Source organism: Manis javanica, chromosome 6 (assembly GCF_040802235.1).
Source record: "Manis javanica isolate MJ-LG chromosome 6, MJ_LKY, whole genome shotgun sequence".
NCBI lineage: Eukaryota > Metazoa > Chordata > Mammalia > Pholidota > Manidae > Manis > Manis javanica.
The window spans coordinates 97,675,181-97,688,711 of NC_133161.1; the positions used below are offsets into that span (position 1 = coordinate 97,675,181).

General features: G+C 55.6%; 1 protein-coding gene across 4 annotated transcripts in view; it reads left to right on the plus strand.

Annotated features, from left to right (window-relative positions):
• ADCY1 (adenylate cyclase 1) overlaps window positions 1-13,531 on the plus strand; it is a 91,725-nt gene that overhangs the window by 30,963 nt on the left and 47,231 nt on the right. For all 4 annotated transcript variants that reach the window (XR_012132411.1, XM_073239114.1, XM_073239113.1 and 1 more), the window contains exons 4-6: window positions 741-852; window positions 9,047-9,174; window positions 13,246-13,404. Coding sequence is in view for 3 of the 4 variants with exons in the window: in XM_073239114.1 (XP_073095215.1) it covers window positions 741-852; window positions 9,047-9,174; window positions 13,246-13,404 (399 nt within the window). In the remaining variant the exon portion in view is untranslated. The remainder of the gene's footprint in view (window positions 1-740; window positions 853-9,046; window positions 9,175-13,245; window positions 13,405-13,531) is intronic.

Genomic DNA, 13,531 nt, shown 5'->3' on the forward strand with positions numbered 1-13,531 from the left:
AGATCTGCTTATGACATGGCATCAGGACTCAAGTCAATGCAATTGTGTTAAACTTGTCTGGAGAGGTCCCTGTTCTCTCCCAAATGCACGGCCTGGGGCTCTTTGCGCTTCTCCACAACTTGCCTCTGTCCTTCTGTGTTCCATGTTTAAGACCTGTAGCATCTGAGTCCTGGAACATGGCTGCCCTTGGTGGGTAGAGACAATGTTGTTTAGACTGGCCACATTCTTTAAACAGATGCCCGCATACAGAGGCTTCAACCCAGGAGTGGAAAACCCAGGCAGCCCCTCTGCACAGCCTGATCATCCACTAGGAGGATCTGACAATGCCCAGGCACTGGGGCACCTGCTGGCAGGAGGGGCAGAGATGGTGCAGAGGGCCGCTCACTTCCAAAAAACACTCCACTTCTGCTCATGTGCCATCAGCCACAGCCCTATCTTGGGGCCATCCTGGGAAGGGAGGGCAGGTCTAGGGGACATTGAGCTGCCCCTCATGTGCTGGAGAGGTCGCAGGAGCCCGGTGTGACTCCTCTGTGACCACGTGGGAGTCCTGTGGCTCCTCCCAGCCTCAGTCAGGTCACCTGTAAAATGGCAACAAGACCTTCATTTGCAGCCTGCTTTTAGGGATGAGCAGCCCTTATTTTAAGGTGGCTGGTAAGGTGAATGCCCTAGGGCGGTGGTTTGCCTGGGGCTGGGGCCCTGTCCACCTGTGCAGAAAGGCAGCCCAGCCCTTGCTCTTGCAGCATCCTGTTTGCTGACATCGTGGGCTTCACAGGCCTGGCTTCGCAGTGCACGGCCCAGGAGCTGGTGAAACTCCTCAACGAGCTCTTCGGCAAGTTTGATGAATTGGCCACGGTAAGTGTAGGCCCATTTTGCTGTTTGGGCAGCTTTTGGAGTAGCTGCGTGCCTGGTGCAGCCGTGTAAAGATGTGACCAGATGGGGTGCCTAGAGGCTGCCCTGTGTGGCCGTGTTACCCATCACTTGGCCCCATTTCCTGGTTTGCACCCTGGGGCCAGAGGTATCTTTGCCAGATGAGAAACGGCTTACCCAGCACAACCATGCACCTGATAACATTCCTGGCCACATGGACGGATCTGCCTGAGGCCTCCCTGCTGCCCTCTGTCACCTTCTGCCTCCATGGCCGACCTCAGTGGAGGGCTCTGTGTAGCTGTCCTGAGCTGGCCCTCACTCTGGGCTCTGTCACCTGGACTTGAAACTTGCCAATTGGGGCATGGATGATATCTCATGGTGCCAGGCCACCTTGCATAAGGTGGGCTGAGACCTGGGGTTTTAAGCCTTCCTTGGACAAATGGGTCACTTCTAAGCCCTGCAGACGTCAAGCCTAGGTGGTTCCAAAGGCATCAGCTGGTAGCACATGGGCCACTGATTGCCTGGGTTCCCTTGGCCTCCGACACCCACCTTCCCTGCCCTATGAGGACATGGGGGGAAATGTGAGCCTACAGCCAAGGTCATGTACCTGTCCAGCCTACCCCAAGGTGGATGTAGAGGGGCCCTGAGTGGGTGGTTGTCAGGGATGGGAGGGGGTGGCACACTGCCCAGAGTGGGGACCTTTTTCAGAGAAGGTGTCAGTTAAAGGGCTTGGAAGATAGGGTGGATGTCTCTTCAGTGAGGGAGGTTGAGGAGAGGCCCCTGGTCAGGCCTGGCTTATGCAGAGGCCCAGAGTGGTGAGGATGTCCCAGGTGTGTGCAGGGCTGGGTGGGGAGCACATGCAGGCTACAGACTAGGGCCAGCCCCTGGGCAGGGCACAGAGCACCCGGCCCCTGCACTGGCCTGGGGCCTGCCCATAGAGTGGGTAGGGCCATGATGGGCTGAGGCTGGCCAGGTTGGATGCACCTGGCAGTAGTTTAGGGGATCGATAGCTAGGGGGTCACTTGGCAGCCTACTGCAGACCCCTGGATCAGTAAAGGGAGACCAAGGCAGGATGGGAGGGTAGCGTGCGGGACTGTGTACGCTGCTTGCCAGAAGATTGCTTGTAGGGTATTGGGGGGTTCTCACATGTCCAGTTGGGGGGTTGCTCCTTGCTCCTGAATGGAACCCTTTCCTCTGTAGCTCCGCACTGATGACCTGGGCCAGCCTGTGGCAGGACCGCATTTGGGAAAGGCTGCTTCACTTTCCCTGAGTAGGAGGATGGGAGGCTGGCTGTCCATGTGGGATGGGGCTCCTGCCCCAATGCCCTGGCGGCCTTTGAGCAGATGGTCACTAGCTTGGTTCCCCTCACCTTCCTGGGAGAGGCCTCCCAGGTCTCCCTCCCCATCAGACAGACAGCCCTGGTTTGGGGGAACCACAAGGAAGGCAAAAGGGCATGTGGGTCATGCCCGCATGTGGCTTGCTCTCACGGTGGGGCTCCAGTGCCTTTTGCATTGGGGCCAGAATGTGTGTTCTGTCCAGTGCCCGGGTGCCTGGCAGCTGAGGGCTCTCATGGGGCGGCTTGGAGCTTTCCTATACCTGCTCCTTCCTCCCACCTCATCAGGCGGAAGCTTCTGGATGAGGGTCCCACTGGGTCACCAGGGCCTTCTGTCTGAGCATGGGCTGTGCCCTTTGCCCATCACCGAGTCCCTCTTCCATGGGGCCAGCATCATGGTCTGAGGGTTTGGGGCCACATTTGGTCAGTGACATGTGTAAGGGGTGCACCAGCCCAGCTGCCTGCTGCCCCGGGACCCCTGCTCCTTCTGTACAGCCTGCTGCCTGTCCCCCAGCAAGGCTTCTGTCTCAGATGGTGTGTTCTCACCTCCGCAAGCGCAGCCTAGGCCTTGTCCCTTGAGGGAACTGCTCAGCAGCTCAAAACTAAATTCTTTCTTTGATCGCTTTGTCTTTGTTGCTTTTATGCACTGCTGCTGTGTAGTTTGTAAATACAGCTTGAGTCCTGATCTGAGGAGCATGTGGACATTTTCCTCATATGTGCTTGTCTCGTGTCTGAGTGCCATATGCAGCATTTGGTGACCCCATGGGTGCAGGCTGAAGATCACACAGCTGCAGTCCAAACGCACACAGGTCCCTGCCAGGCAGCTAGACAAACACAGGGCACGGCATGTTTGCCTGTCTCCATAGCAGCTGCCAGCTTATTTACCCCTTACCCACATGTGTGGCCAGGTGTGTGTGATAGTTTTGACCTTTCCCCCACTTATTGGACCCATTTTAGACTTGCATTTGCTCTGATGTCCATGTGTATTTGGGAAACTGGCTGCATCCCTTTGAATTGATGGAGAAACAGTGTCCTCTGCTCTGTCTTGCTCACCACCTCCCACAGGGGACAAGGCCCTTCTGTTGGGGTTCAGGTTTCTTAGCCAGACAGTGGACTGGCTGGATAAAGCAGACATCCCTCTAGCTGGTTCCAGGAGGCTGTGGGCTGGGAAGAGTTCCTGGTGGGCCAGCTGTGGAGATGAGCCTATCCCAGTCAGGCCCCCTGGGCAGGTCCTGGCCTTGCAGTCCTCAGGTGACAGGGAGATGAGAGCACAGTCCTAGACCCAGAAAATCCACCTAGCAAGAGCTTGTTGCATTGCTGTAAGTTCTCAGCTCCAGCGTGGCCTTTCCCTGGCACATGATGGAGATGCCAGACAGTGCAGGTGGTAGGCTGGGCAAGGTGGCTCATTCACACACATGTCTCTGGGCCATTAGGGAGTGTGGACAAGCATTCCTGTGAGGTGCACTGAGTCTGATGAGGGGCTTCTGCCTGAGGGGGGAATGCAGTGTGCAGTGCAAGCCATCGCCCTGACCCTCCAGGCTGCTTCCTTGTCCAGGAGGAGCAGTTACTCAGCAGCAGTAGCCGGGCTCCTTCTCGGCCCATGTGCTCCAGGCATGGCTCCAGGGGGCAGGGGCAGGGCCTCACCTGTGGGCAGAGGAGGTGCCGGTGGCCCCTTGCAGCACTGCGGAGCAGGCACGTGTTTGTGGATGCTTCATCCCCCAGAAGCAGCGACGTGCCCCTGCTGTGTCCTAGTGACGGATGCAGCATGAACACATCAGACAGAGGGCTTTACAGTCTGTTCTCTGGAAACTTGACACATGCACAAAGGTTGAGAGTGAGTAACCCCCAGGCACGCATAAGCCGTCTCAACCACAGCCACCTCAGCGTGATGGCCAGTCAGGTTTGGTCACTGTCCTCTCCTCCCCGGGCCCTAGATCAGGGCTCCGCGTCCTTATGTCCTCTGTGAGCAGCTCTCCTGTTGTCACACTTCGGGCATGGTGGCACCTGCACGGCACGCACCAAGGTGGCCACAGGCTCAGCGCTGATGACTCCCACTCTGGGCTGCTGTCTGTGCCTCGGCCGCTGCACAGCTGTCAGAACATTAGTGATAGTGACCTGGTTGCTGGGTCGTGCCCGCAGGGGGTTATTCACGCAGACTGAGGCCACTGCAGGAGCTTCATCACTCAGACCCCGAGAGGAGGGGCACACCAGACTGTGAGGAGGTGGCAGGGGCTGGGTGGGGGATAATGTGGCCGGGTTTTGGAGCTTCTGGGTTGCCTGGGTGGGGTCTCGGTTTGGGTGGGGTGGTGGCCTGCTGAGAGCTCCCAGATGAGGTAGGCAGGGGCTCTGGGGAGGAACAGAATGGGCTATTGCCTGTCTCCAGGAATCAGCAGCCCTGGGAGGGGTTCAAACCATCCCAGAACACAGCAAATGGAAACAGCAGGGCACACATCATCCAGGGGTGTGAGAGGTGGTTTTGTTTTGTTTTTCCTCTTTGACCAGATGATGCACAATCAGTGTGGGTGTGCCAGGTGATCACATCCCCTTGCCCCGGGGGCAGGCTCCTGAGCCCAGCCTCTCAGGCCCCGAATTCCCGGTGTCCCCCTGCTGCTCCCAGTGCACCCAGGCTGGCCTCCTTCCCCAGCTCGGGGACCGGGTGTCCCACAGTGTCTACATAATGTGTCTGGTGCCTGCTTCCCATGAGGGACATGCCAAGGATGTAGCAGCAGTCGCCTGGAGAGCGAGGCCGGCTGGCATTTCCCTTGGGTTTGCTGGGTGGTGCTTTTCTAATCCCGCTGTTTCCTCAGCATTTATTGGTGGGTGGATCTTTAAAAAAGACTGTTACTCACCAGCTAATCAGTTATCCTCAAAAGTGATAATGCTTGATTCTTTTCATTCGTTTACCACTTTTCAAAGTAAGGAATCAGTGCCCCCGAGCTGTCCAGGGGGGTGATGCTGGACAGTCCTCCTGCCTGTTTCTTTTTTGGATGTTATTATGACCTCACAGATTTTAAAAAATGTGACAAGTTTTGGTGTATTCCCATTTTTCCTTCTTTTTGATGATCAAACTTCCCATCTTGGGAGCTGACCAGGTTGTTTCCTGCTGTGTTTGACGTGGCTGTCACCTCTGAGCACATCTTTAGGGACAGCGATATGCTCCTGTCTCGAGACAGGCGCAGTGTTTTCTGAAGCCCTAGTTTATTTCAGTGGGAAGAGGTTTTTCCAGCCCATAGTCTGGGATGTCACAGTTCTGGGCCTTTACAGAAGATGGAGACAGAAGGTATTTCTTAAAGAAGAAGGTAAATTCTGAGTTCATGCTGATATTTTCAATTCAGTTAACTTTACCCCTTTGATTTGTGTATTTGCTTTTCTTTTCCTCGATACCGGAAATCCTAAAGACACTCACACAGTTTACTTGCTTCATCCTTTTGCCTGTTCAGAATAACATTGCCAACATTATCATGCATAAGATGACCACTGAATGCAGTTCAAGATTTTTCCAGTCGTTTCTTCAGTTATTTTGCCCTTGGATTGCATTCCACTGGATATACTAGTTGAATGATGTGTTTTCACCTCTTTGGAGAAATTCTGTTCCTGCCACTAGGGTGGTTATGGTGAGGTTTATTGCAACTTGGGTTTGATTTATAGGCATCACTGTTTTCAATTTAATTTTCTTTTTAAGAACATGATCTGTTCACCTGTTGTGTGTGGTGCAGACCTCGAGGTGAGATACCTGAAGAGGGCTGCCCGGCCTGCTGCCTCCCTTGAGCTGTTGGCACTTTCTCGCAGTTTGAGGTTGTCCCCTCCATTGTTGCTTTAGAAGGCTACCAGGAGCAAGTGCTCCCGTGACTGTTGCTGGTGAGCATTTCCTGAAGGGGCACAGAGACGTCTCTGCGCCTGTCTGAGCTTGTCCAGCCAGTCCCCACTGCAGGACGCAGGTCTGCCGTTCCCTCGGGTCCAGCTCTGTGGCCCCTACCCAAGGGCAGGAACTCCAGGAGAATGGGCCCTGGTCTCTCCTGTTGGCTGGCACCTCCACAGCCCTTATTGCAGGGGTTGGTGCGTGTGGGTGCCATAGGAGAAGGGCTGGTGGAGAATAAGGTGGAACAAGTGGCTGTTCCTCCTACCTTTTAGCAAAACCACAACTTGTATTTTGGTGCATTTATTTTCAGCTTTATGTGAAAACAGCAGGTTGTACACTTGCAGTCATGATGTGGAGATGGCTGTGCAGAAATATAATTTCATTAAAGTTCTTCTGTTTTCCCACTGATAGGAAGACACCCAATCTTACAAGGTTTCTCTGATAAATTCTGAGTTTGGGTTTTGGATGTAGTCACCAGGGCATAAAGTGGATTGATTCAAGCCCTCCTTCTGCCCCTGCCCTGCCCCTGGGTGCCAAGTGTCCCGGGAGCTTACCTGCCTCTCCAGAACCAGGATCCATGTGTCGGCCTCTGGCCTTGTGGACTCTGCCAATTTGGAGCTGGCCTTGGTGGGGACGTGGGCCCTTTGGGTTCTGGAATAGCAGTGGGTCTTCCTGATCTCACTGAGTTCTCTGCTTCTGTGAGGCTTGGGGAGGGGCTGGGCAGGCAGGGGCCACGAGGCTCCCTGCCATCTGAGGCCCTTCCCACGGCTGCCTGCTCAGGCAGTGCTAGGGGTGTCCAGAGCTTATCTGTGGGGATGCACACCAATGTGGGATGCCAGGCGTGAAGCCCTCCTGCATGGATCCTCCCGCATCTCCCCTGCTGCCACCTGCCACTCCTGTCCCTTCTCAGCCAGGGCAGAGGGCCGTTTGAGTGCTCCGAGACTGCGTCCCACTGCCTCCATTCCGTCTGTCTTTCCTTCCTTCCTCTTGTCCCAGAAGCAGCTGGTAAGGCCTCCTGGACACTCAGCAGCTCTGGCACTGGCTTTCAGGGAAAGTCTTGACAATCTGAAACCACAGTTGATGAAAATCAACTCTTTTGGTCTCAAGCTTGCTAACAAAAGCCAGGACATCTGAGATTTAAGAAAATAAGAGTGTTAGCATCTTCCCTCCCGACTTGCCCCGGGCTGTCACCTACCTGGCTGTGTGAGGTCTGAAGCTGTGTGCTCGCTCACACATACCTGCCTGTGTAGCGACAGACTTGCTGGGGCCTCACAGAGATGAGCAGATGGGCCCCTAGGAGGAGATCCTGATGGACCACAGGTCAGGAGCTCCCTGCAGAGGGTCTGTCCCCAGGAGGGCCCCGCATGGCCCCTCGTCTCCTCCCTGGGCCCTGCACCTAGCTCCCTGTCCATGAGGGGCCTGTAGGGCTCTGGACAGAGCAGACTGGTATGCTAGGCTTTCTGAGGGTCTTCCTGATGGGCAGAAACATCTGCTTGCCTCCTGCCTTCAACTGCATGACTTGGCTCTGCACGCGGAGGGAGCCCCAGGGTGGGAGGAGCCCGACAGATTTCTGTATGGGGGCTCCATACCTTCTGATTTGGGGCAGCAGCCTGGACCATATCCCGGGAGAGTGGTGGGGTCATTGCAGCAGTGGGGGGCATGTGGACAGTGAGAGCTGAGGGTTCTCAGCCCCATGCACTTGTGTTAATAGCAGAAAGCCTGTAGCATCAGCTCGCTTGTAAGAAGCTAAAGATCAAAACCGAATGTAAGCTGTAGAATGTGTTCTCTGAATGGGGCCTGTGGGCTCCGGGCTTTGTGAGCCCATCTCGGGGGTTCGTGAGGCCATCACCGTCTAAGGATGACAACCATCCAAGCCTGGCTCCTGAGACCGACCTCCTTCCAGGTGTCCTGGGGGCCAGGTGCAGGGAGGGGCACATAGTAGAGCAACGAATCCTTGTCACCTGAGAAGACAAGACGTTGGAGATGCGCAAAAGGGAAACCATGACATGCCTCTCGATAATGGTTTTTATTTTGGGAAACATAACTTTCTGTAAATACATTACCTGTGGAAACGTTAATAGATTTGCTGTGGTTATCTTTAAATGTGTTAATACATTTTCAAGTTGCTCAGCTGTAGCTTTTCAGGTGGTAATATCCATAGCTCTTACCCACATACAGGGGAGAGTTTTATGAGGTCCTTCAACTATTTTAAGAGGGCAAAGGGGTGCTTTACCAAGGGTCCTAGAGCTACTGACTTAATGCTGTCCTTGGAACACACGCAGTTGCAGCCGTGATCACAACTGAGATCATGGACTAGCATGTGCGGGCAGCAGCGAGCTTGGTGTTCTCACTCCATCCCCAGTGTGACAGGGAGCTGGCGCTGACATTCCTTCATTGACTAAATGTGCGAGTGGCCATTCATGGTGTTGGATGCCTTCTGAGGTGTCTCTTGGTAGGGAATGCCTTGGGGAGAGCAGCTCCCCTGTCCCCTGGACCTGCATCAAGCCAAAGGCTGCAGGCACACCAGGAGAGTGTGGCCTGCCCTTCCCAGGGCTTGTGTGGGGGTGTCCAGCATGTTCCAGAAGGATCGTCACATGGTGATGTGTGGTAGTGGCCAGGATGGCACTGTACTGCCCTTTTGGGAGAGAGACCCCTCGGGAGAGAACTAGCCCCCTGTCTGGGCAGGTTCCTGGCCTGGGAGGGTCAAGTGGGCTGGGTGAACTGAGGAATGGGTGGCGGGGGAGGGGGGCCCTGCCTGGGGACAGGACTGATACAGGTATGTGGGAGGTGTGGGGACCCCAAGGCCACCCTGTCACAGCCACTGGGCCCACACCCTCGCAAATGCTCTCACCGCTGGGCCCCAGGTTGGGCATGGGGTCCCAGTGTGAGTTGTGCCACCTGCTCTGGTGTCACCAGTGTCTGGGGTGGTGAAGAGGCAGGTGTGCAGCCAGGCATATCACTAACGTGCCATCCTCCTTGTCACCCAGGAGAACCACTGCCGTCGCATAAAGATCCTGGGCGATTGCTACTACTGTGTGTCGGGCCTGACGCAGCCCAAGGCCGACCATGCCCACTGCTGTGTGGAGATGGGCCTGGACATGATTGACACCATCACGTGAGTGCCGGTCGTGGGTGCCCAGCCCTTCCACCCGAGGGGGGCACTGGTGCCAGGCCGCAGGGAACCAAGGCCGCCCAGGGACCTGGTGGGGAAGCCCTGCTGCTCTGTGAGCTGTGCCTCTGTAACCCCTCCTGCAGGCCGGGCTCACCTCACTTAGTGCTAATCTCAGGTCTTGCCAGGTGAGTGTCAGTCACACAGAAAGCAATGACCATGATAGCTCACCTATATGGGACTTCAGGGCACCTTCAGGGGAAGAGGGCGGTTCAAACCTAGCTGGGTCCCCAGGAAAGGAGCCACAGGTGCTTGTCTTCATGCAGGAAGGTAACCAGGCCTCAGGCGCTTGAGTGGAGAGGGTTAGAGAGAGCAGGTGCATGTCCCTGGGGGGCTGCGGGCCTGACCTGCCCACTTCTCAGCTGGCCTCACCTAGTCACAGTCTTTGTCAGGGCCCTGGGGAGCTAAGGGGCCTTCCACCTGGTACGCAGGCATGGTGCTGGAGGCTCAGCCAATGGGTGGAGCAATTGCAATAGCAGGGACCAATGGTATGATGCTGCGAGGTGGGGTCTGGAGGGGCTGCTCCACACTCAGAGCAGAGAGGCAAGAGCACAAGAATTGTATGAGGAAGACATGATGGAGATGGCATAAAGTAACCAGAAGGCTCTGGAGGTGCCCGTAACAGTGGGAGCAGGACAGTCCTTGCCAACTGCACCCCTGAAGGCTGTGTGAAGGCTGAGCATTCAGGAAAGAGGCAGCAGTGGGCCAGTGTACCCAGCCTGGTCCCCACTTGTCAGGGAGATGCCAGCAAGGCAGATGGGGTTCTCCAGCATGCACAACAGCCTTGCTGAGAGAACAGAAGCCAGGGGACTGCTAGGCCGAGAGCCTACAGGTCTGGGCTGTGATCCAGGATCCTTGTGGATCCATCAGGCCCCAGATTTAACTGCTCTCTAATGGGCTGGGGGCTCTGATGCCAAGCAGGCAGACAAACCCCTGGATTCCTGACTCCTCATCCTTCAAGGTGCCTCTGTTTCGTCAAGTTCTTGAGTTTCTCTGCTCTAAAGTGAACACTCAGCTGTTGTAAAGATTAAGTGGATCTAAGTTTTAGTGGTCTGGCACAGAGGTCCCTGGGTCCCCAGCTACGGGGAGCATCAATTCATCAACTGCCCGGAAATGGAAGTCATTCAGCGGTGAGAGAGCCAGCGGCTCCCCTACATGGTGTCCAAAGCATCGTGATTTCTAATGCTTGCAGAACAGGGGTCCACCTCACACAGGAAAGCCTTGTCTGTCACAGGACTTAGCAAATCATGAAATTGACCACCAGGTGAGGCGCCGTTTTGCCAGAGACTTAATCACATGTGACTTTGCTCATGGTCTAGGCATTTTAGGTTTGCTGCACTGACTGAAGGAGCAGATGGCACAAAGCCTTCCTTCCCGGACCCAGCTTTGACCTGGTGAGGCCAGCTGGTGTGTGCTGGGCCATCGATGTTCCCAGACTGGAGCAACCCAAGCCTGGGGGTGCAATTGGAAGGGGTGGCCAATTGGGAGAAACCATTTCTGACCATTCTGGAGGCCTGGCCCCCTCTCACATCTCTGTTCTTGGCAAATGCATTCGGGTGAGGCTATTCTCAATTCCTTTAGACATGACTGTCCAGTTAAGTGCACATCCTGGCACCAGACTGAGAGATTTGAACCTGCTGGAGGACGTGCCAGATGGAGAATGTCCAGGCTGTGGTTCCCGTGGGAGGCTGGCAGCCGTGCTGCACGTCAGGAGCCAGACTACCTGCGTGAGCTCATGTGGGCCCCAGACCTGCCTGGGACCTTTGTCCTTCCAGGGCTGTGGAAGTCAACATTGCAAAACATGCAGACAGATACTGTTTGCTTATTGACATTCCCAAAACTCATTTCCTTTTGTGAATTTCAGGAAAAAAACGTTTTTTTTTAACTTACTTTTTTATTCCAGTGCTTTTAACTGAAGATTGGCAAATGACTGAAAAAAAGTTAAAATTGAAAAAAAGCACATTCATACTGTAGAAAACTAAATAGGCATTAGAAACAGCCAAACCCCAGCTAACTTTTATGATGAATCTGTGGCATGCATACTTCCAAGGCTGTCAGAGCTGACTGTGCACTAGGACACCTGGCTTATTTGACAAGGGTCTGGTCTCTGCATGGAGGCCAGAGAGGCTGGGGTTCAGCCTGGCCGGCAGGCAGGCAACATCTTGACAGACCTGTAGGGCCCCCACCCTTGCTCAGCCTGTTTGGGCTCTTCCTGGTGGCATCCTGGCAGTGCCACTTCTTTCACTGAGCCGGACGGTCTTTGCCCACAGCCTAGCCAGCCACAGACAGCCCTTCTCCCCTATTCTCCTCTCCAGCCCCTGAGAAGTCACTGCCTGATGTCTTGTCCCCGTCCTATCTATGTCTTCCCTGATGAAGACCACAAATCTCTATTCTTTGTGATTTGAAGCCTCTCATCTTCTTTTAATCTTTTTTAATCAAGATATTTTATGGGCTCTGGGCACCACTGTGTCTTTGCTGGGCCACGTGGCTGTGTGGCAGTCAGGGTGTGGAACCCAGCAGTGTCTTCTGACGTACGCTGACACAGCTGTTGTCCGAGGATCAGAGTGACCAGGGCCTAGAAGGGATTGGTGTGAGTTTACTGTTTGAGGATCTGGGAGGGCTTCCAGGGCACAACTTCTGGGCTAGGCCCTTGTTGCACTTGGAACAAGGTGGGAACGTGGGTACCCCCCAGTTTTAAAGCAGAGGGAAATTTTGCTGTGAGCTCACAGCCTCCATGTGGCTGCTACATGGGGTAGGTGTGGTGGGCAAGGGGACTGGCTCTCAGGAGGGACCCAGAGGGGCTGGCCCAAGGATGGCAGCCATGCAATTCCCCTTCCCTCCTCCATGAAGCCACCATGTCCCCAGCCCCTGCCCAGCCTCCTACCCCATCTTGGCACAGGGCTTTGCTGCTGACCCAGTGACATGCCAGCCATCGGGCCAGCTGAGACTGTCTGGGGAGCCGCTGTGGCTGAGCCCTCGCTGCCCTACTCCTGCATGCCTCCTGGCACTTCTGTCCCCTGAGGCACACCTCTCTGGCCTCTATTGCTTCCTCAGGATGTGTTTTAGACCTTTTAAAAATAAAATAGCACCTGCCCTTTGAGGAAAAGTAGGAAATACAGAAAAATAGCATCAAAGGGGTTGCATTGCCACTGTGCCACCCCCTGCTTGGCAGTGCTTCGTGTGCCTCCTGCCAGCCACTTCAGCAGAGGGTCAGAGTTGGAGAACCGTGCATGGTGCCCCGCCTCCCACACCACCACATGGCCCATTGTCTTCTGAGGAGCTTATGCCGGTGCTGGATTGCACTGCACTGTGCCCTTGCACAGCGCCCCCTCAGCACACCCCCTGTACTGAGCCACCCGCCCTGGCAGTCTCTCTGCGGAGGCCTTGGGGATTCATGCTGTTCCAAGGTCCTCAGCCTGGCTGGGGCCTAGAGCCTGCAGTGGCCTGCCCACATCATCCCGGCTACGGGTTTGCCGGGGCCCTGGCTCTGCAGTCTGGTTTCCCAGTCCACACTTTGTCTTGTTTATCCACCAGTTTACATCCCATAAAATCTGCCTATTGTGCAGGTCAGGTTTTTGGAGCTGCGAGCCTGCCCACAGGTATGTCTGGAGCCCACCCTCTCGGTCCCATAGAGTAGGGTCACCTGGCCCTTCCCAGGCTCCTGGGCTGTGGAGAATGTCAGTTCCTGGTGGGTTTTCAGCCGGCCTCTGGCCAGCAAGCAGGCACAAACCCCTTGATGGGGTCAGCAGGACACAGAGCAGGATAAGGGTCCTGGGATTGGGGGCCAGGGTTCATTTGCCTTTGGCGAGGGAACGAAGGGAAATGGAGACTCCTCATGAGATGCACAGTGGCTGGGATTAGGGGCCTGACCTGGAGCCGCCCTCTGTCCCCAGGCCACAGCCCTGGGATGGGCTGAGCAGGTCAGGGCCTCCCGCCCGTTGGGAGGCCTGTGCCTGGCCCTGCAGTGGCACAGCACAGCCTGGCCCTGCTCCATGCCTATGCTTGTGTTTGTTCCAGGTCGGTGGCCGAGGCCACTGAGGTGGACCTGAACATGCGTGTGGGGCTGCACACCGGCAGGGTTCTCTGTGGGGTCCTGGGCCTGCGCAAGTGGCAATATGATGTATGGTCTAACGATGTGACCCTGGCCAATGTCATGGAGGCCGCTGGCCTGCCAGGGTAAGTGGGGTGAAGCAGCCTGCTGTGACCTCAGGGGCACCTAGTTCTAATTTGACCATCCAAGTGGGAAGCCCAGACTTGCCCCAGCCACATGGGAGGGGCCTGCTGTGGCTTTAGAACCCATGAG